Source organism: Cyprinus carpio, chromosome A3 (genome assembly GCF_018340385.1).
Source record: "Cyprinus carpio isolate SPL01 chromosome A3, ASM1834038v1, whole genome shotgun sequence".
NCBI classification, from domain to species: Eukaryota; Metazoa; Chordata; class Actinopteri; order Cypriniformes; family Cyprinidae; genus Cyprinus; species Cyprinus carpio.
In genome coordinates, this window is record NC_056574.1 from 14829884 (window position 1) to 14853112 (window position 23229).

The window sequence follows — 23229 nt, forward strand, 5'->3', positions numbered from 1 at the left end:
TCACATTCTTCAAAATATCTTCTTTTGTGTTCAACAGAAGAAAGAAACTCGTACAGGTTTAAAACAACTTATTTTGAGTAAATGATGACATTATTTTCATTTTTGGGTAAACTCTCACTTTAAGCGAGATTGACAGTGTCTCACAGGTCAGAGGAGAGAAGCTCTGGAGCTGACGCCACCACCAGCAGGGTCACGTCCATAAGGCTGCTCATTGCTGCCGCCCTCACCCTGAAACAGAACGAAAGTGAGGAGTCAGAGCTACACCATGACTGTCAAACTGCTTTCAAAAAACCACATGCACACAAAAGATGCTTCAAATATTTGATGAGGTTTTGTTAGACATGGAGGCATAATGTTGATTGTTGACATTTCCAGCACCATGCTGAAGGTTTGTTGTGCCTGGAGGCACCTGTGGGGAATGTGCGGGATGTGTCACTCGTGGGGCAGTGAGTGACAGGCCGCAGGGCAGTGGCAAACAATTAATATGTTTAGTAATACATTTAAAAGTAAAGTTCTGTGCAAAATGAGTAACATTTAAAATCAGTCCAATTTAAAAAGGTAAATGATTTAAATGAATATATTAGGGCTATTAATAACTATTAAATTACAAATAATTAGTCACATAAATATATACATTAAATTCTTAAATAAAACATTAATTCAACTATCTTTTTTTATTTATTGCCTAAATTGTATTGGATTATTTTATCAATAATCACATTAAATGGTTACTTTAAACTGATTTAACTTAAATTATAAGGACACAGAGAAAAACTCACCCAAGAACCAAGAGTTGTTTTATACAGTAATAATAATAATAATAATAAAAATACAATATACAATATACAATAAGTCATGAAATGAAACAAAGCAAATAAAAATGCATTACTATAGTAATACTATGGTACTGTAAAATAAAAGTAGTAGTATAACTACTTTTAATAATAATAACATTATTATTTATTATAAAAAAATTATTACATTATAAAAAGTAAAAAAAAAAACAGTAACACTGTTGTATTGTAAAATAGTATTTAATCAATAATGATAATTACTATCATCAAAATGTTTATTTCATTAAATAATAAAAAATTAAACAAAGAATTGTATTACTATAGTAATACTATTGTATTAAAAATAAATACAAATAATAAAGTAATAATAATAATGAGCTATTATTAATTTTTTATTATTACATTATACAAAGGAAACAAAAATAGAGAAATAATAATAATAACAACACAAATAATAATAGTTGTTATTATCATTAAAATATTTAATGAAATAAAAAATAAACAAAAAGAAATGTATTACTATGGTAATACAATTGTATTGTTAAAACAATATTATATTATTATTAAAATAATTATTTGTTATTATTATTTTACAGAACAACAATAAATCTACAATATTAATATTCACAGGTGTCAAGTACAGAGGCAGTGCCTTTATTTTGAGTTTTGAGTACCACAATACCACTGGCCAGAGGAGAACTGGCCCCCGATTGAGCCTGGTTTCTCCCAAGGTTTTTTTCTTCATTTCTGTCACCAATAGAGTTTGGATTCCTTGCCACTGTCGCCTTTGTCTTGCTTAGTTGGAGACACTTAATGTCTGGCAATATTGTCGACTTGATTGCACAGACACTGTTAGAAGTGAACTGAACTGAGCTGGACGATGACATCACTGATGTTTACCATTGTCCTCTTGCATTATTGACACACTATTTTCCTGTTTTACACAGCAAAGCTGCTTTGGAGCAATCTGTATTGTATAAAGCGCTATATAAATAGAGGTGACTTGACACTTTTGCATATTCTGCAACACAAGTATGCACCTCCAAGGTGGCATGTGAACGTACCAGGCTCCGACGTCCCCTCTGCTGTCCATACTGTAGTCGTTCATACAGCCCAGCAAGGCTTCATACACAGGCCTTATGTTGCCCTCACACAGGACACGGTCTGGGCTGCCTTGTGCACACACTCCTACAGCTACACACACCCTGTGAAGCACAAGAAAGCACAGGACACATGGACATGCAGTGCAAGATTGGACAAAGCAGTGAATGGAGACATGAATTTCAGGTCCTGCAGGAAGTAGCAGGCGTTGGCAGACTGGTTCTTCAAGCGCAAAGGAGACATAAGAAGGTGTTACTCACTGAGACATGGCTGTGGCTGCATCCCTCCTGGCTTCTGTTTGACTCTCCGCTTTTTGCACAACCTTACAAGCAGCCTGGAGCCCAGGCAAGATCTAGGAAACAAGTATGGGGATGCAAACTCAACCTAACAGTTCAGACACAGACTTGAGCCGATGAGACATTATGAAGTCTAACCTTCTGGAGTTTGCCACGGATCATAAACGGAGGCAGTGAGCCCAGGGCGAGAGCACAGCCACAGCGCGTCAGAACCTCGGGACTCATCAGGGCCGACAGGTATTGACTAACCAGTTGATCTGTATGGCAACATATGGATGTAAACAAACAATAAATGGCCAAAAGTACATGTACACCCAAAAACACACCCATAAGTGCTTGTTCAGCATTTGTTTCAAGTATATAAGTGTCCTGTACCTTGCATTTCCACATTGGCTACCCCTGGTTCAACCTGATAATACTGCCGACACAATGCTGCCAGTGCTGAGAGTGCGGAATCCTTCAGAAAACACATATTATATTTTCAGAACAACCATAGATGGCACAGTTGTTAAAAAAAAAAAACGTTCTAGGTGCTGAGGTGTGGACTGTACCTGTATACCCCGCCTGGCCCCGCTGGAGAACAGGTGAAGGTTCTTCAAGCTGTCGTCTATTAGCCATTGCCAACCAGCTGCAGGCATCACAAATCCATCAAACAATCACTCCTCCATGAGACATTTGTGGTACTAGTAGTAGTAGTCATTTATTTTTATTGCCATGTCAGCATCTAATGCTATCTTCATGGCATAAACTGAGATGCAATAATATAAGAGTTACATAAACAGAAAAATAAAAACCAAGCTAACAGAAAAATACAGCAGTTAAAATTATACAAGATTTTTTCAATTAACATTCTAAAAAAATTTTCTGGTGAGACATTTGTGGTTAAACGCACTTAAATCATGCAAATGTAAAGAGGTTTGGTTGACTCACTGATAACTGGATCATCTTTAAAAGGCATCTTGGAGAGAGAGAGCTTTTCAATGAGGCCACAGACTGAAAAAAAAAAGACAAGAGAAAACCAGATCAGGGTGTAAAAAGGCAATAACTGGGTCTCTGTTTTGTTGCTTTGTACTGTGAATGATTCAGAGACACCTGTTATGTCATGAATACTAATCTACTGATTCTTAAGACATGGGACAAACCAGGTCTCTAAACTTTATACGTCATTAGTTTTTAAAATGGCAAAATTTCCACTTTGAATCCAAATGAATTTTTCCCAAGGTGTTGCTATGCAGTTGCTACGGTGTTCCGTGGCAGATTCTTGAAACATTCTTAAGAATAAAATTCTTCTTAACTGCTATTTTCTTCTAGTTTTTTTTTTTTTACTTTACAATAAAGTTAAAAATGTTTTGTATCCCCAAGAAGAACCTTACTATCTTAAGATTGTTCTAAAGACAAAACTTAAGAATTTTAATCCCTAAAAAATGTTCTTAAAGGTGCTGTATGTAGGATTGACACCGAGTGATTGAACTAGGTATTGTAGTCCAAATTCAAAATATTGGAGATGTCTTTTTTCCACCCTGCCCCTCCTCCTCAGACTTGACGCACAGGTAGGTTGCCAGATTGACGACACAAACAGGAACGAGCGCACTTGATGATGAATGAAATGAAATACGCTGTGTTTTCCACCAACTGGCAACCCGGGGTGGCGAAATACAACTGGGTAAACTGGCAGTGGGTGGGTTTCACAAACCAAAACCAATGAACAACAGACCATTACACTTTTAGAGCTATTTAAATCATGAGGCGCATTAAACAATGTGAATTTAAGTACTGAACTCCCATCAAGCCAGTAGCAGCAAAAAATGTGTGCATGCTTAGTATGTTTATTACAATAATCTGCAGGCAGAGCAAAAAGATGGCCGCTGAGGTGTTTGAGTCGATCAGATAATCTTTGTCAAGAACCACCATAAAATCATGCAAGCCTTCTTAAAAAGAAAAGAAAAAAGAAACAAAGTGCAGTGTCAGGGGGTTTATGATTGATGGTTGGCTTTAGTTTTTTCAGTGTGTTCTGCACCATTGACTCTTGTCAGATGCCATCAGCTGTTTTTTGGCTGATTCTGTATGTTGAATAGGTAGCAGAGCTTGTCGGTGAGAAAGAGAACTCAGATTGGCTATTCAACTTAGTGAATGAGCACACAAGTAAAAAAAGCAACTGACAAACACAAATTAATGTAATAAGGAAACACATAGACACTTGTCATTCTATACATTTCTTTATCCACTAGAAGGAGACCATGGGCTGACAAAGCCAGTGCCATTTGACACTTAAAGGCAGGGTAGATGATTTGGTCCAAAAACATTTTTTTGTTATGCTGGTTGAAAGTTTCTTCACATCCCGATGGCAATCAATGAGATAAGTGGCCTAAATGTATTTATATGTATTTAGATTGAGTGTGGATGCCATAGGACCATCAAATGTTCAAACAAACAGATTATTTGGTCCGAACATGGTACCTGCCTTCTTAGGAGGATTTTCGAAAAACTGAGCCTGGAGTGGTTTTAGCATGTTGCTGCAACATATGGCTAGGTCCTTCACTGTAAGTGATTTTCTGCTCCCTTTTTATGGTCTGGTAGGCCAAAATTATAATAGAAGTAAGTAACCTTCCTCACCAAGACGCACAATTTGGGGTTTTATTCATGTCTATAGCAGAAAACTACATTTTAAAGTTTGTTCAAATCTCTTTGAAACAAAACAGTAATGAGGTTTGCCTTATGTCACACAAACAAACACACACACACACCTTAAATAGTAGTTTATCATTTCAACACAAGAAGCAAATCAATTCTATAGAATAACTGTAAATGATTGTTTTTTTTTCTTACCAGCTGGTCTCATTAGCTCTCCACCAAATCCCCTACGGGAAAAAAAAAAAAAAAAAAAACATCACTTACAAACTATAGACAAATAAGTGCCTCTTAAAAGCTTTGATGTCAATTACTGCCAAGTTATGAAGCAAGTGCTTACCTGTACTGCTTTCTGTCAGAGAGCTGAAATGAAGGCACATATGGAAGGATCAGTTACAATAAACTGCTTTTATTTTATATTTCACAAAACACACACACACACACACACACACACACACACACACACACACACACACACACACACACACACACATGAGACTAATTCTGCAGACCTTTTGATGAATGTTTTTAAGGCCTTCAATGGTGTCGGAGGACAGGAAGTCAGTCACCCAGCTACAAGCAAACAAATGCATTAACTAGGGCTGTCAAATGATTAATCACGATTAATCACATCCAAAATAAAAGTTTTGTTTACATAATATATGTGTGTATACTGTGTATATTTATTATGTATATATAAATACACACACATGCATGTATATATTTAAGGAGAATGTTATGTTTATATATTAAATATATTTATATATAATATAAAATATAAGAATATAAATATATAAATGTATATACATGTAAATATTTTCTAAATATATAATTTATGTGTGTGTATTTATATATACATAATAAATATACCCTGTACACATACATATATTATGTAAACAAAACTTTTATTTTGGATGTGATTAATCGTGATTAATCATTTGACAGCTCTAGCATTAACTAAAATAAAATTATGGTTAGGTGAAGCTTCAATAGAAAAGCGGGTGTAACCTATTTTTCTGGGTGGCAATCTCATAGAGAGCATGAGTGATCTCGGCGCAGGCCAGGATAGCGCCGTGACGCCTGTGTAAATCCATCCCTGTGGCCATGGGCAGCAGCTGAGGTAAAACTGAAATCATAAATAAAGACAAGATGCTACAAAAGTTTTGAGATGTGCTGATGTGCATATATTAACAGACATATGGAGCTGTTCTCACCAGTGTTGGCCATGTATTCAGGGGCCTGGGCAGTTAGATTGTGCAGGGCTTTCGTGGCCAGCTCTCTGATCACCCTGATAAAAAGCAAATACAGCCTCAGTTAAAAATATAAAACCAAAGAATCCACATGAAATGGCACACATACACTTACCCATCCCAGTGACTGACTTTCATAGCCACCAAGTGGTCAATTAAGGATTTGGTGTATTCCTCAAAACCAGCGATGTAGACACTGGGGGAAAAAAGGGTCATAAATTAGTCTCACACAGCCATTTTCCACCATCTCTGTTAGAATTCAAGAGGCTGATTTTGCTACTGTACTTAAGGAAACATATGTTAATGACAACTGTTATGAGTTGTTCATATGTGTGTACGTATGTATGTGAATGGCAATTGGAGGCTCGCTTAGAGAGTTTGCTTCTTAACCTGGCACATTTTTTCCCTTAGTTTTGTTTGTTTAGGCATATTATGAACATGCCAGACATACTCAGATCTACATCAATGCTTAGTTAGTTCAAAATGACCTGAATGAGGTGGTCTCAGCTTGAATGAAAATAAACTTAAAAATGCCTTAAAAGTGAATCTGTTTCTTACAAATCCGCAGCTTTTTGCTTCACAAGACATTAATAGATTGCCTGGAGTTGTGTGGATTACTTATGGTTTTTTTGTGATGTTTTTATCAACTGTTTGGACTCTCATTCTGACGGCACCCATTCACTGCATTCATTGGGGAGCAAGTGATGTAATGCTAAATTTCTCCAAATCTGTTCTGATGAAGAAACAAACTCCTGAGGGGGAGTACTTTTCAAGAAATTTTCATTGTTGGGTGGACCAATCCTTTAACAAGCTAAAGCAACATTTTCTTGCCTTTTAACAGCAGGCTGCGCAGTAAGCCTTGAGCATGGCTCTTTGCTACCTAAGGCTAGCATTTTTCACATTGCTCTTTTAATACACTGATATGCCACAGTCAAATGGGGACATTTTTCTGGAGGGTGGGACATAAGAAAATGACAAGAACGACATAACAGCGTAACCGCTCCTTCACTCATCGATGCATTCAAAACATAGCGTGACTGTGCTTTGAACTGAAGTGTTCTGAGGAATGGGGTGTATGACTGATCTGCCCGCTGCTGTAATGTTTGCAGCATGTACTATGAAGAACAATGGGGTTCAATTAAATGTGCCAAATCAGTTCTTAGTCACACACTGTCACCTTTTTACTCCTTACCTGATAGTTAAGTAGCAGTTATTCACATTACCGACCGTGAAGTAGTCCGCCGCTGTCACAATGTCTATGCCATGGGGGTTGGTGACTTTTGGGTAGTGTGTTTCTGTTAGGATGTGTTTGGAGATAGGTTAACTAATGTGGATTAGCAGAACATGGCCTGTTGCACTACAGATCACTGTAGGTGTTTTTAATGGATCTGAATGGTGTTTATGCAAGCGTATTCCCTTTTGTCTTACCTGTCTGCCCACATTCTCTTGGAAAGCAGCCTAGAAACAGAGAAAAGGAAGCAAACATTACTTCTCCTGTAATTTCTCATGTATGTGGCTACATTATTTAAAAATAAAGCTGAAGAATGTCATTTTTTTTCTGTTAAACTACTCTCCTATCCAGAGGTTGCATTGCACAAACATTTTCATCAACCAAATTTGAAAGATATAACTTCCAAAAGCTAATGATTTTCCTTACTTTATAATCACTTCCACAGTAAAGAAAGTTAATGTGTACTGGAAGTGAAAAATAGGGAGAAAGCAATGTTTTCAAGTGCTTAGACCCAAGTAAGCATTGGGGAGAAAAACATGAGTTTCCAAATGTATTCAAATAATATAATTAAGCAAATAAAAAGAAGGTAGAGGCTATGTGCACTAAGTCAAAGAAGCATTATTTTCTTTGCATCAAGTATAAATAGTAGTTAGCTGCTATTTGCACTAATAAAAACACATTTAGTGTATATAATCATTAAATGATAAATTAATTAATTAAATGTAAGGTTAATTAAATTATTAAAATCATAAATGAACTGTCTTATAGGGAACCCTACACTATTTTGAACCTGCCGATCAGTAATTTACATCATTCCCTTCTGTTACAGTAATAGAGTGGTAACAATATAAAATGTGTGATGTGTCAGTCCATCCAATCAATGCAAGCGAAGCGTGGGCAGAGTTACTGCTAACAAGATGGGCTATTTGCACTTAGTGTACAACCCAGTCGACTGAAATGACAGAAAATGTAATATCTGTAGCACAACCTCTAGTCCTCTCCTATCCCAGCTTAGTACGCTAAGACAACTTGAAAGAAATGCATATTTTGCTGGCATCAACGGTGCATTTGAATCACATTTTTATCTGGCACCTAGAGTGCTCACATCCGAAACAGGACGCAGCTCACACTTCCAATGTGAGCACTCTTATTTGCTGTGCACTTGTGGTGTGAAACTGGTGTAACACTGACTCAACCGATGCAGGCAGTTTAGGGTTGGACTACCTTCTTTTCTGACTAATGAAAGACAGAAGGAGCATTTGTACTGACAGTTTGTAACCAATTCACAAATGTTTACAGTTTTTAAAAAGTTTTCAGGATAAACTCACAGAGGCGGCCTTCCTGCAGGTGATGTTCCTGTCAAATACAGTTGCGATGACCAGTGCACTGTGAAGGTACATGCAAATGAGAATAAGTGATATTCTGGCATACAGTTAAAACTACATTTCAGCCAAGTATGATTTTTTTTTTTTCAGAGAAATTTCTAGATTTCATTCATTTGACAGCCTGAGGTGACACACATTCAATGCTTTCACTCAAACATGTACTTCTCTAAACCTTCAGATCTTTCACCCCCAGTGATGAGGCATATTATTAAAAACAAGTGTGTACTTCTCTTTTCAAAGCTTATCTATCATTTCAGTGCCCCCATAAGCCTGTTGCACTCTTTTCTCTTTATTCCATCTCTCCCCTCCTCCTCAATCGAGCTGTGTGAACGTGCCCGCGAGGTATTCCCACCGTCACTCACAGCCTGGGAGAATGAAGTACACAAACATACACACGCAAAACCCTACGGGCTTAACACGGCCGTGCTGGTTTCGATGAACAACTGATAGTGGCCTCAAGCAGCATAAAATGGACAGAGACTGAACATGCATACAGAGCTAGACGTGTCACTGTTATTGTTTTATAATAATGTCATGCATTCTTCTATAGATTGCGAAACCCGTTGCCTGTGCACTGTAAATGACTTAAAGCTTAAAGGGATAGTTCTTCCGTTGACATACTTTCTTCTATTGAACAAACCAATCACTACACTGACTGTTATCCACTGCAGCTGGATCATTGAGTTGAGAATGAGTCAAGTTCGTGAATGAATCCAGACTTGTTTTGTAAACTGCATCAACCGATTCACTGAAAAGATTGAGTTCACTCACAATTCCAGAAACTGCTACTTTTCATTTCACATGAATGCACCTAGGACAAATGTAAGATAATGTATGAGTAATACTAACTAATTTTAAGGTGATTTTGCATCCTATGTGAAGCTTCAGTCTCCATTCACTGTAACTGCAATAAAAAAAAAAACCTTTTCAAGGGAATGTTCCTGGGGGAAGGTGTGTCAAAAAACAAAGTCAGAGGGGACCATAGTTGATTTATTATGTTTTGTATTTTGTAAATATTTGCATATACACTACATTTAAAAGGTTTAGAGTCTGTGAGATTTATGAAAGAAGCCTCTTATGTTCACCAAGGCTGCATTTATTCAATCAAAAATACATTAAAAGCTGTAATAGTGTGAATCAGTATTAGAACTTTTTTTTTGATTATTTTAATATATTTAGTAATAAATGGAATGCAATTAAAGCTGAATTTTCAGCATCATTTCACCAGTCTTCAGTGTCACATGATCCTTCATGAATCATTCTAAAATGCTGATTTGATGCTCAAGAAACATGTTGAAAACAGTTGCACTGCTAAACATTTTTTTATGGAAACCCCTTTTCAGGATTCTTTGATGAATAGAAAGTCCAAAAGAACAGCATTTACTTGAAATATAAATTTTTGTAAAAATGTAAAAATCTTTACCGTCATTTGATTAATTTAATGCATTTATAAATTAATTTCTTTAAAAAATCTTAATTACCATAGTGTGTGTGTGCATATATATATATATATATATATATACACACACACATATATATATATACATACATACATATATATACACTACAATACATATGTATGTATGTATATAAATTCTCCAAAATCAAGAAAAAAAAAAAACAATAGTGAAGTTTCATGCAATGACACAGTTTCGGAAAGCGTCAGTGAGCTCATAGAAACAACCTTTGACTGCTGATGAAATTAGAACAGGACTCGACAGGCCTACAGCCTGGGTGCCAAATGGCGACCGAAACCCACGACAACAGACGAAACCTGGCAGCACCGTGGAGATAGGGAGGAGGGAAGTTACGGGGAGGGCCAACAAACTGAAAGACTAATGCAAAGTGCACAGTCAGTTACACACAGGCCCACACTTGTCCCAAACAGGGAGGAGGGGGGGCCCAGCGGAGCATCTTTCAGCTGTCATTCTCGTAATATCATTATGTTTTTATGGTGACTGAAAGGCTTACTGTTGAACATGGGAGGGAATATGCTTTCTGCTGATGAAACCCTTTCGCTGAGCTGATTCACCACTAAATCACCACACAAACAGAACACGGCAGAATTCGAAGAAGAATTACAAAACACAGCTACGCAGCAAAGTTAAATACAGCAAAAGCCCTAACCATAAGTCTGGGTAGTAATAATACTAACAAGCACCACAACTAAAGCAAATAGGCAACTTCCTCATGGGAAAATACGTTAGCTATCTGAAAAAAAGAACCATTAAATAATGCTCGCTGTCTTGTATCAGAGAGATCTGGACTTGATCCAAAAATCATAACATTTCATCTTAGCGATAAGAAGAACGCAATGGCTGGTGACAGTTAATGCTACAGTGAAAGATTAAAGAACGGGACCAACACATTTTCATTCATCTATAATCATCAACCACATCAAATCTATGCACACTTTATTATCTTTAAATCAATTCTGCAGATTTTCTCCCAAAATCAGCACAGAAAATGTGAAATATCTGCCACGTGCGTCAAAGCAGAACTGGAACTTGTGTGTAGCTCATTTTAGATACTTCGCAGAGATAAAGACTGTCAATTAATATTTTGGGTTTCACTGTCACACAAAGCAATCATAAGACTTGGTATAAAAAGCACAAATCATATGGACTAGAGAATTTTGCTTTTACTGTATTATTTTGTCATTTTTTGAAGCTTAAAGTGGAAAAAGAGCTACGTGAAGATTCTTAAAATTTCTCTATTTCTGTTTACAGATTTAAAAAAATGACAAAGATTTTGGGGTGAAATATTAATTTAGGTTTATCATCTTTCGTCAGGTTCGGCAAAGCAGTATCTTCTCCTCCTTGTTCTCTACTTTTAATTTGTAATGTGCTAACAGATGCATAGACCAACAGACTACACTGTATATCCACAGCAGGGAGAGGTTCTGAGCTGTAAGAGGTGTAGAAACTGGTTTTAAGGCGGTGAATAACTATAGCCAGGCGAACAGGTATGAGAAGGGGCTGTTGAGTGTTTTTTGGACGTTTATAATACAAGCCTTAACCTCCTTCCTGGAAGTTCAATTCTCATTAAAGAAATCTCCATAGATGTTCACAGAGTGAAAAAGAAGACTCAATTCTTGAGACGGAATTACATCAAACAGCAGTTTCTTTTAAATATAATTTGCTGTGAAAGCAAAGGGGAATTTTCTTAAAATAATTACCAGGTAGTGTGGTGAAAACGGTCAATTCCTCTTACTACACACTGTGCGGCTTGCTGACTAAAAAACAAAGAGCTCTCAGTATGTGGGTTGCAGATTTGCTGCCAGCCTCACTAATCATTCCACAGCCTAACCTCACTTACAAAAAATATATTTTCATTGGAGAGAAAGTGTAACCGTAAGGTCAACAGAGCCACCCAAGTTGAGCTGTCATTTTCACCCGCCACTGAAATCAGATCGGCTCTCACCACAGTTGGCTCTAGTGGAAAGAGCTTTCATTCTGGAGAACATCCAAAAACACCTTCACAAAGATCTAAGAAAGTTCACACCGAACGCTTGTATAAAATAGTGGGCATACATGAGTCAGTTTCCATCAAAGGTTGGAAAAAATAAATAAATATATATATTTTCATATATTCATAATTAAGACAATAGACATGCAATGGCCACACAGGAAATCTAATTGAGCTGGGATACTAAAAATAATGAATAACATAGTAAAGTTAACTATGTGAATTAAGAGCCAACAGTAATATATTTAATCATTTTAAAAGGCGAACAGTCTGCAGCACAAATGGTATGGGACAAGATATTTACCAAAGGTTGGTGCCTTGATTGGCAAATGTTATAAATGGCATACATAACATGTATAATGTCTCTGTAAAGCACAGTGGCTGAGATGGTGGTGGTGGGTTCGTACCTGGCAATCTGGTTGACATAAGGCTTCAGTTCACTTGGCTCATAGGCACGGGCGAAAGCCCAGCACACGTAGCAGGCTGCATCACGTACATTCGAACCCAAACTGCATGCGCCCCTTTTCTCATCATATGTCAGAGCTCTTATAATCAGAGGCACCACTGTAGACAGACAAAATATTAGTATATAAAAATTATTACTTTTGTAATAAAGTAAAGTAAAATATTGCAAAAGATTTATATATGCATTCACTTGATCAAAAATACTGGTAAAAAACCGTAACATTGTCCAATATTATAACAATTTATAATAACTGTTTTATTTTTTTAATATATTTTAAAATATAAATTTCTGTGTTGCCAAAGCTGATTTTTCAGCATCATTACTTCAGTGTCCCATGACCATTCAGAAATCATTTTAATATGCTGATTTGAGGCTCAAGAAAAATTCCCTATTATTATTGTCAATGTTGAGAGCTGTACTGCTTAATGTTTTTGTGAAAACTGTGATACTTCAGGATTTCAGGATTCTTCGATGAATAGAAAATTCAAAAGAACAGCATTTATTTGAAATAGAAAACTTTATAATGGTCTTTACTAGTGTTGTCACGGTACCAAAACTTCAGTATTCGGTACCGATACCAGTGATTCTCGACCAATTTCGGTACCAAAGCAAAACACAAAAATATGCTAATTATGCTAATTAAAAAACAATTCAAAAGAACAGCCAAAACCAATGCCATTTTATACTTATGAAATTGTGAAAACTACAAGTAATATATTATGGTCAAGTTTTTATTTCTTTTATTAATGAAATTTAAAAATTTTATTTTTTGTTAAATAAGGGAATTTGCTTTTAAAACCAAAACATTCAGTATTTGTGGTTCCCTATATATACATATACAGTGCAAAAATCCAGCAGGAGGCGTTAAGAGCGGGAGAGATACAGGATTCTCCGGTACGGCTGTAAAGCAACGCTGAGCTCACAAACGCAAAAATAAGCATTATTGCAAAAAACAAAAAAAAACAAACTTTACTTTTTTAAGCAGTTGTTGCCTGACCAGAGAGTTTGAAAAAGTTTTGAAATGTTTAAAAAAAATGGCCTAATCACTAGCATGTTTCTAGCATTATAGCATGTTACTACATTTTCCTAGCATGATACCAAGTGAGTAGCATGTCACTAGCATGATTAGCAAGTGACTTGACTAGCAAGCATGATTAGCATGTTTCCTAGCTACAGGTGATTAGCATTTTGCTAGCATGATTCTAATGTTTAACAAGTGACTAGCATGTCGCTAACAACAGTAAACAAGTTTCTAGGATGTCGGTAGCATGTTTCTAGCATGATTAGCATGTGACTAGCATGTAATTTCACTAGCATGATTTAATGACTAGCATGAAGCATTTAGCAAATTTTATGACTTTTTGTTCCTAGCATGAAGGTGATTAGCAGTCGGAATTTGCATGATTAACAAAATTAGCATGTTCCTAGCAAACAGGTGGCATTTCGCTAACATGATTTGTGTAGCATGTCGCTATTTTTCTTACTATTTCGCTAGCATATATCTACATGATATCAATGACTAGCAAATGTTTCTATTTTCTGTTCCTAGCATGATTAGCAGGCGCTTTCGCTAGCATGAGAGTGACTAGCATGTCGCTAGCATGAGTTACAGGCATGTCGCTAACATGTTCCTAGCATGATCCGGTGACATGTCGGCATGTTTCTAGCATGATTAGCACGCTGACTAGCTCAGCATGAACATGTGACTGCATGTTTCAACATTATTAGCATGTTGCAAAATAGATGAAATAGATAGATAGATAAGATAGATAGAAACATCAGATAATAGATAGATAGATAGACAAATTTAGATAATAGATGAAACACAGATGATAGATAGATTAGATTTAGACTCGAAGATAATAGATAGATAAAATGATAGATGATTGATAGTAGATAGATCAGATAACATTGTGGTCTGATGAGTGGGTTAGTATGTATTTGATGTCCTTCAGTGTGTTTAGATTTGAATTTTTGAGTTGGAGTTTACGGAATGCAGAGAGGCAATGTCTAATGATTTTTTATCTGCATTTTTATGAAAACTATAAGTCGATCAGTCTAAAAAGATATAGCTAAGCAGTCTGAAGAGCTGGACTGAGTTTGGTGGTTCAGGAGGAGTAGCATTCAGAAATTTTATAAGAATAATAATAATAATAATAATAATAAGAAGCTTAAATAGCAGATCAGTAGGTGGGCTTTCTCAAGCCAACCTAATGAAATGAAAAATGAAATCGACAAATTTAAATTGACACTAGTTTTTACTCGAATGAAACGGTAAAATGCTTGTGAAGTTACTCAGAACAGTTGTGGTGATGTTGTTTATGTATTTATGTCCTCATTGAGACGGCAGATGCTGAAATTACTGCAAGCGTCACGCGCTTCAGTCTATGTAGTAAACAAACCCGCACGTCTCTGCCATTCATTCATTCACACAGAGACGCGCAGAACAACAACAAAATAACTTTTGCGCCTTAACATTTACAGAAACTGGTCCATATGGAGATTCGATTTGATTAATTTATGCTAACTTTGACAAATTCCGCGTCTGTCTGTCCATGTTAAAATGTAAATTTCATTTTCATGACTGGATTTTGAGATTCCATCCGCGTTTTCTGCTTCGCGGAAATCATAGCGCTGTATGTGTCAAGAACCGAGTTGACCGGGTACTCGGTACCACCGGTACTTAAAGAAACCTGGTACCGTGACATTTTCATTTTTTTAGTACCGACTTGGTACCGAAGAACCGGGTCTTTTGACAACACTAGTGTTTAACAGGGTTTTTTGTCAATTTTATGCTCTGACAAGTCATTTGGCATGATTTAGCATCCGTATGAATAAAACATCAAACCAACCATTATTACTCGTCTTCCAGGGACACAACAAATATATATATATATATATATATATATATATACACACTGTTAATCTTACTGATTTCACGTTTAAATTAAATTTTATAAAATCATCATTTAGATTATTGCACATTCATACAGTAATAAAATGTGAGTGGTGCATAAACACACAGACACACACAAAATGTAGAGAGTACTGATAGCTGACCTTTGGATGAACCTCATTACAAGGTCTTCTAAAATATTAGGTGGAGCTGAAATTGAGATCATGATTCATGCCGTATATGCAAATAAACGTGAATCAATTTTTCAAAACAACACTAAAATCTACCATTAAATTTAGCTAAATTAAACTTAGATCCAGATCTGGCGAAAAATAGCTGCATTTTCATAACCATGCTGAAAGACACATCACATCAGGAGTAGCACACACATTTGGATTCATGCAAATCTCACTGGTTGTCCTCAATATCTCCACACCCCTGTGACAACATCCTCAAACCTGCTTCACACCTAACTCTACCACTCCTGGGCTAATTCAACCATTCAGGCAAGCATAAGCTACAAACAGCTTCTCGTCCATGTGAATTCTTGCTAGCAGGTGAGACAGGAGGCAAACTAGCAACGTATAGTGGCTTGGGGCTTGCCAAATATCAGGCACATTGATGCTGCCTCAGGGCTCTACTGCTTGGGCATAGACTCCACCCCACAGAGTCAACACCTCAGAGAGGACGTGAGAGACTCATCAGAAACTAGACAGAACTCCTAAACGAACAGACACCTGCTCTCAAGGACAACCACGTCGTCCAATCTGTTCTACTGTGGGACCATCATACGTTTCAGGAGGTCCACTGTGGAAATACATCCATCGACGATACATCCAACATCCCAAACAACGAGTCTAAATACAGGTAAGGCTGCAGCATAGTCAGTAAGACTTCCAGTGGCAACTGTTCTTATTGCTGTTCACATGTACTTTTAGTGTTTGTAAAGGCTGAATTGCTGATGTACTTTGTAGCAGGTGTTTCAGGGGTAGCTCTAAATTGCTGACTACAGATGCACCTGTAGCTGTAGAAAATATTCTAATGTATTTGCCATGTTGTTGTACATGTAATATCTTAATAACCAAAAAATTCCATTTAGAAATATAAAGTCTTATATTATGCTGAAATCACAAGACATCGTTGTGCCCCAAGAAAAATGACTAATAACCAAGAAACAAGGAAATGATACACACAACAGCAAAATTAACTACAAAAAAATATTTAATTTGTGCCTTAAGGAGGGAGCGGCTTCGTATGAAACATGGGAGCCAAAACCTGAGCCACCACTTCTTGCGACAGCCTGTGACAAACAGGTTCCTTAAGGCGGAGTCATTTTCTGCATAACTTACCTGGCAATCTCTTTCGTCAATCTTCTTCTTCCCAATACAAACCTTCAGGCCCCAAAATCTTTGCACACTTACCAGACCATTATGTATCCTGATTGTTGTGCAGAATTGTAGAAGTAGTTTCCTTCAAGCACTGAAGCAGTTCAATTGGTTGCAGATGTTATAACAGATGAAATTTCATTCTAATAGCTCTGGTAGCTTCTCTACATTTACAGTGTAAGTGAGATACATTTTTAAAATGTCTAAGAGTTTGTATCCTGCAGGTAAGGTCATGGGAAACAGGTGTATGTGGTTTCCCACGCCATCAGGTTTTGAAAAAGGGGAGCATGTTTCTACAGGCCTACCCTGGCTTTAGCAAAGAAGCTAGAGCATGTCATGCTAACACGCAGGCCATCAAACAATACAGAACAGCTACAGCCTAGTTGAAAACTCAAGGGAAAGTGAACATGCAAACTTTTGTTTTATTGAGTCACTACCTTTCTGACCCATCAAACAGAAGACGCTCTGCTTCAAGGTGTGGCAAAACAGTTAATTTTTTTCTTTTTTCTTTAAGGCTGACAAATCACGCAGTATTGGAGTTGGACAACTGCACCAGTATGGACACTCTCCAGGGAAGAAAACCGAAGAAACCCCATTACATTCCCCGCCCTCCTGGCAAACCGTTCAAATATCAGTGTTTCCAATGTCCCTTCACCTGCAACATCAAGTCTCATCTCTTCAACCACATGAAGTATAACCTGTGCAAGAACTCCATCTCTCTGGTGTCCCAGCGCATGGAACAGACAGGGAAAACGCAGAGAACTTCCCAGCATAATTTCCCCTTCAACCACAAGAGTAAAGAGCCACCCCTGGAAGCTGAAGCCAGCAAACCTACAGAAAGTGTCAACAACAAGGTTGAACAAGAGGAGATGGGTAAAGGAACAAGAGAAAAGCCTGGAAGTCCCATCAAGGAGGTCACTAAAGATGTCCCTGAGCCAATCTGTAAGACCAGGGACAAAAATGGAGACATAGACATTGAACAAAACAAAATAACTTCAGCTTTCTCACCGGTTGCACGAACATGTGAAAGCGAAGCTCTATCTCGGTCTCCACACAAAGATGATCCATCATCTTCTTCAGCCATTCCTCAGTTTTACCACCAAATGGCACCCTGGGCCCCACCTGCTTCCACAGCACCGCTTCTTCCTCTAATACCGGACTATCCATCATACATGATATCTGAGAGGCCCTTGCATTCTCTCTACACACCCTACTCACAAAATCAAGCAAACACCCCAGCCTACCAACTTGTACCTCGAGAGACCCAAAGACCTCTTGTTCCATCACCTTTGGTCCCACCTAGTACTTCCCTTCTCCATCCTTATCACTATAGATATGCCCATCCTATTATCCCTGGTCCACCTCTACCCTACAGCCTCTACCAACACCCTGAATTTTCCATGTCCTTACAGAGAACCAGGTATCATCCTCTGGATGTGTACAGCAACAGATTTTATCCTCGAGAGTATGGAGGGCATCTAGTACCCCTACCTCATCCTGATTCTTACAGCAGACTTCCTGAGGACAGAGCTTTCCAGGAGCACAAAACAGTAGACAAAGGTACTCGCCAGAGTCCTTTAGCAGGGTGTGCCGCCTCTGGGTCTCCAGACAGGCCTAGTACCGCAGATGTCACCCAGCGGATCCCTGTTACACTCAGGCACGCTTCTCATGGGGAATCATTCCCAGTTAGTCAATCACAGCATGTTGAACCAGCGGCAACTACATCAACTGAAAACTTACCCAAGAAATCATGTGGACAATCTCAAGAGAGCATGTTACAAAATAAAGAGAGGTAGGTAATCTCTATGTAACTATGTTATGACGCTTTACATCAAAATCAAACAAAAAAATGTCTTGTTAGGTTGCCCACATGCATGTTAATAATTACTCCATTCTTTACATATCTTTACTTATCTTTTAAGAATGAACCACAAACCACAGTTTCTGCAAGAAGCAGTGAGATTTCATCAGAAAAGGAAGATGAAGAAACCGAGGAAGAGCCAGCTCCTCTTAACCTTTCAAAGAGGGACCAGGCCGTATCCAGCAACATGACACACCACTACCCTGAATGCGAGCTCAATTATGATTCAGAAAGTAGTGAAGAGGCACCGCTCAACCTCTGCCTCAGGGTTCAGTCCAACAACCTAGCCTTGCTCAACACCACAGGCTCTGAAACTCCAGAAAGACAAACCATTATAAATGCTGAGGTATGCACAATTGTTCCACCCAAAGAACAAGAAATAGACCCATGTGACCAGAGGCACTCTGCTGCCTTCGCTCTGTGCCAGCTAGCTAGCTCAAAGGACATTTTCAATGACTCCTCTATTGGCCAACAAGAAACAACGGAGGGCCAGAACAGCCATAGTCTTCCTCCCCCAGACAAGAGCCCAGTCAAAGACACTCCAGACACACCAAAACAGAGCACACGGGCACTGGGACAAAAACGGGTAAACAATAGACCTCTGAGGCACACTGCCAAAAGAGCAAAGGTCAAAGAACCTGCTCGAACTCAAAGAAAGAGGTCACAAAACTGCTGATTCAGAGATCCCAAAGTGTGGACTGCTGCAAATCAGACAGAAGGAGCTCCAGCGAAAAAGATCAATACTCAAGAGACTTCACAGGAAGACGTCTACATTAAAGTCTTCAATTATTGTTCTATTTATGTCTGTAAAATTGCTTATCATTAGAGTTCAAAGGTCATGGGATCAATTCCAAGGGTACACATGAACTGGCAACATTAATGTAAGCAGTTTTGGACAAAACATTTGCTAAAAGCTTAAATGTACATGTGGATAATTCCCAAATATTCTAAGTGTATAACATGAAGCACTGATTGGAAGAAAAAGAGCAGCCCAGATTGTACACTGAGAATCTTGTGTGCTTTGAGAAAACATGTAACAGATCATTAAAGGGAGCTGGGTGGTGGCATTTTTTTAAAAATAAAGGATCTTGTTAAACTTGAAGTATTTGAATTAAGTGTTTGCATAAAGTGAATTATGTCTGCTTATAAATGTTTTTGAAACATGAGTATGGTGTAGGGGAGGTACAATGATTATAGCTATGATATTACAATTTATGTCAGCGGAAAAGAAAATCCAATAGCTTTCAAACTGAATACAAAATAAATAAAATTAATAAATTAATAAAATACAAGCCAACCATCTGAGAGACGGGAAGGAAGCAGCAGTCCTCTTCGGCCAAGCTCTGCAAAAGCCAGGCAGCCTCCATGCCAGGCATTATCTGTTTCCTGAAAACTATAAAATGTGAAGACATAAATGTCATTGAAAAATACCTCACTAAGTATTTGGAAACCACATCATAACATCTCTGCCTCCTTTTATATCATGCCACACCTGAAACACTCTAAAACAGACTCAACCACCTCATCTGCAAGCTGTTTAGGTAGTCTACCAGTTACCCTTCCAATCCTGTAGGTGGTTAAAAAGAGAAAAACCAGTTAAGCAAAGAATCATTTTTGCTTTTACTTTATTGAAAAGTTTTAGAACTCTAGGGATTATTACAGAGAAACATGGCATTAAAATATAGCACTATCCCACCTAGACCAAATAACTGTTCTCACCCCTTGGCAGAAGACCATCTCACTATTGTCTCTTTGTCTTTCAGTCCCACCAACAGTTGTTCTGCAACAATGAATAAGCAAATTAGCAGTACATGAGGTAATTTAATAATTTAGCAAACAAAACAGATATGATAATGTGCATGAATACTTACCAATGATATTTTCTACATCCTCAGGTATGTCATAGTCTTCCTCCTGACTGACAGACTCTAGATCAGTTTTTGTAGCCTCTACACTCCCAGTGACAGAAGACTGGGCCAGGTTCACTGCGAGCGATCGACTTCCTCTCTGGTATCTAGATGTAGTCATACAAAATCCTTACAAACTAGCATCCTTTGTTTCCCTTAATCATATTTTGTCAATACGTCACTTCTCAATTACCTCCATTTGGCCAAACGTGGTTTTAGAAAGGTCAAGCCAAGTCTCTGGACAACTTTTACACCCAGCTTACGCAATGTGGCCTGGTTACTCTCTGCTATTCTCTTCTGATTTAGGCACTGAAGCACTGTTGGGGCTCAAATGGTCAGGTAAAGATTAGTAAGCATTCATCTATGTTCTGGTTTTATAGAGACCAAAGTAAACCTAAAGAAAATATACACACCATACTGCAGGAAATCATCACGTTTCCCATGCTTGAAGAGCTGGGCCTGGTGGGAAATAAAATATAAAAAAAAATCTAAATATTTATGAGATTAATTTAAATTATTTTAAACATTTTATCAAACTCTATGTAACCCTGCGGTACACATACCCCTGGCTGGGGAATAATGAACTTCCCTAACTAACCACTTGAAATCTTCTGAGCGATACTTTATCTACATATCATCAAGTTGATATTAAGCCAAAATTATTAAACCCATTTTCAACATGTCTGAATCCCATTAATCTTAGTGCCAGCAGCAGTTTCATGTAATTATCAAGTTTGTTCCTGCTCACAGCCTTGTGACACTTAAAGCATACATGCAAAACACTGATGGCAGTTTTAGCACCGCAGGCATTCTCAACACACAGAGCCAGTTTTGAGCGCCTCGGGTGATAGAGACATGCTTTACAAAAGAATTACAACAGCAGGATCGTTTTCACAGCTCTCTGGACTTTAAACCATGCATGATGTTTCAGTGCAAAGAAACTAATTCTGATAAAGATCAGTCACTGCAACGAGCGATTATCAGCATTTTAACACAGCAGTGTAAAAATACAGGTAGGAGGGAAATAACCGCAGCCTCTCCAGGCTTTGGCAGGTATCGCCAGCAAATATGTGCAGCTACTAAACAAGTGCAGGAATCATAGGCCTAAAGGAGGCCCATTCACACCTAGAACAATGACTAGAAAGATAACTATATTAACATCTGCTGCAAATGACATTCTGTTTATATATATATATTTATTAATGCCAAGCATTTGAATGTTCAATATTTTAATTGTCCTGAAAAGAAAATGAGGAAGTGGAGAACAAAAACAGTCCTACATGTGACTGGAGGCTCACCAGGGATTGCAAAGCTCCATCAAGGGTCACAGTTCCCTCCATGGTAATCTCACTGGTCTGAGAGATGGTGGTCAGACACCAGTCCAGAAAATCACCCAGACGCTTCAGTTTCACATCTGGACGAGTCACAAACCTGTGCAGATAATACAAATCCTTCAAGCAAAGAAATAATCTAAACCTGTTTAAACAGTGCCCTCTACTGACCAGGGAGTGAAGCTGACAATATTTTGCAATAAACAACACTTTTGGATGTTATAAGAGTTGAAAGCATATTTATAACATCCGAAAACAATGCTGGGCGAAATCCTTTTTAAACAGCCATTTAAACAAGTAGATTCAACATTATAAATAAAAAAAATAAATACAAATGTAACTGTAAAACTCAAATGGTTCCAAGGAAGAACAATATTTAATCACTTTTATTTATATGCACCAATACACTGTACATTAGTAGACTAAATGACTAAACAACAAAATTTATCTGCTTATACATTTTACTAAAACATTTTATTATATGAAGACTTGTGAATGATGACGCAAATGAGTCGCTTAATCAGTGTTTGGAAGATATTACCAGTTTGAAATGATTCATGAACGCTCAAAGGCTGTATTGTACTACTTAAGTTTAATAAGAGACATTTTTAAATAATTTCAGTCTTAACCCTCTCATACTGGTAAGACACAGAAACATGGTGAATACTGTCTAATGAGACACTCTTTAGAAAATGAAAGGCCAACAAATATTTTTTAGGTTTACACTGTTGCTTAATTTTATATTAATTTTGCCAGCCAAAACATTTTATTATTTGACATTTTGCCCAGTGCTACCCAGATAATAAACACACATATAGGGGAAGAAACACATAACATGTAACTTACTTAGAAACCAGCACTGATGCAGCATCTCGAGATTTATCACTCACTCTGAGAAAGGACTGCAGCAAAAATAATTAATGACACATAGGTAATGATAAGTATATGTTTAAAAAATATGATTTGCAAAACTGACACTAAATTAATTAAAAATAATAATGCTTACTAATTTGACTCATTGACATACAATACAAATGTTGACAAGTCTATGAGTGGTCTGTGATTGTGGGTGTTACCTTGGCAACAGCCAGAATCCGATCCATGATGGACTCTCTGTTCAGCCCGGGGTCAGTGGACAGGTGGCCGTCCAGACGGGACAAGTCGAAGGGAATGAGACATGTCATGGAGAGCCAGAGGAGAAGTATGTAGCGTGTTTCCCAGGTCTAATAC

The 23229-nt window shown here is 37.6% G+C and overlaps 2 protein-coding genes across 3 annotated transcripts in view; one reads left to right on the top strand and one right to left on the bottom strand.

The window, feature by feature from the left end:
* Window positions 1-23229, bottom strand: part of tbcd (tubulin folding cofactor D) — a 37806-nt gene that overhangs the window by 12659 nt on the left and 1918 nt on the right. The window contains exons 5-30 of the mRNA XM_042720094.1: window positions 23076-23222; window positions 22846-22901; window positions 21967-22099; window positions 21082-21127; window positions 20862-20994; window positions 20633-20775; window positions 20481-20541; window positions 20254-20328; window positions 20060-20154; window positions 12561-12717; window positions 8629-8686; window positions 7500-7527; window positions 7262-7349; window positions 6185-6265; window positions 6034-6107; window positions 5828-5945; window positions 5332-5392; window positions 5160-5182; window positions 5018-5049; window positions 3122-3184; window positions 2743-2819; window positions 2567-2648; window positions 2330-2448; window positions 2156-2247; window positions 1859-1999; window positions 145-228 (exon numbers count right to left, since the gene is read on the bottom strand). Of these exons, the coding sequence (XP_042576028.1) occupies window positions 145-228; window positions 1859-1999; window positions 2156-2247; window positions 2330-2448; window positions 2567-2648; window positions 2743-2819; window positions 3122-3184; window positions 5018-5049; window positions 5160-5182; window positions 5332-5392; window positions 5828-5945; window positions 6034-6107; window positions 6185-6265; window positions 7262-7349; window positions 7500-7527; window positions 8629-8686; window positions 12561-12717; window positions 20060-20154; window positions 20254-20328; window positions 20481-20541; window positions 20633-20775; window positions 20862-20994; window positions 21082-21127; window positions 21967-22099; window positions 22846-22901; window positions 23076-23222 (2267 nt within the window). The remainder of the gene's footprint in view (window positions 1-144; window positions 229-1858; window positions 2000-2155; window positions 2248-2329; window positions 2449-2566; window positions 2649-2742; window positions 2820-3121; window positions 3185-5017; window positions 5050-5159; window positions 5183-5331; window positions 5393-5827; window positions 5946-6033; window positions 6108-6184; window positions 6266-7261; window positions 7350-7499; window positions 7528-8628; window positions 8687-12560; window positions 12718-20059; window positions 20155-20253; window positions 20329-20480; window positions 20542-20632; window positions 20776-20861; window positions 20995-21081; window positions 21128-21966; window positions 22100-22845; window positions 22902-23075; window positions 23223-23229) is intronic.
* Window positions 15995-19863, top strand: LOC109064035 (zinc finger protein 750-like). 2 transcript variants are annotated; one of them, XM_019081051.2, is made up of 3 exons: window positions 15995-16382; window positions 17415-18692; window positions 18822-19863. In XM_019081051.2, exons 2-3 carry the CDS (start codon window positions 17458-17460, stop codon window positions 19435-19437), a joined length of 1851 nt encoding a protein of 616 aa, XP_018936596.2. In that variant the 5' UTR covers window positions 15995-16382; window positions 17415-17457; the 3' UTR covers window positions 19438-19863. The 2 variants fall into 2 exon arrangements, with proteins under 2 accessions (XP_018936596.2, XP_042576012.1); XM_042720078.1 differs by having other exon boundaries at window positions 15995-18692.

What these genes read in the sequence shown, in the direction of transcription:
- LOC109064035 (XM_042720078.1), top strand. Translation starts at nt 17,308, where the DNA reads ATGCAAACTTTTGTTTTATTGAGTCACTACCTTTCTGACCCATCAAAC. An exon ending in ATGTTACAAAATAAAGAGAG is followed by an intron (nt 18,693 to 18,821) that starts GTAGGTAATCTC and finishes CTTATCTTTTAA; the next exon opens with GAATGAACCACAAACCACAG.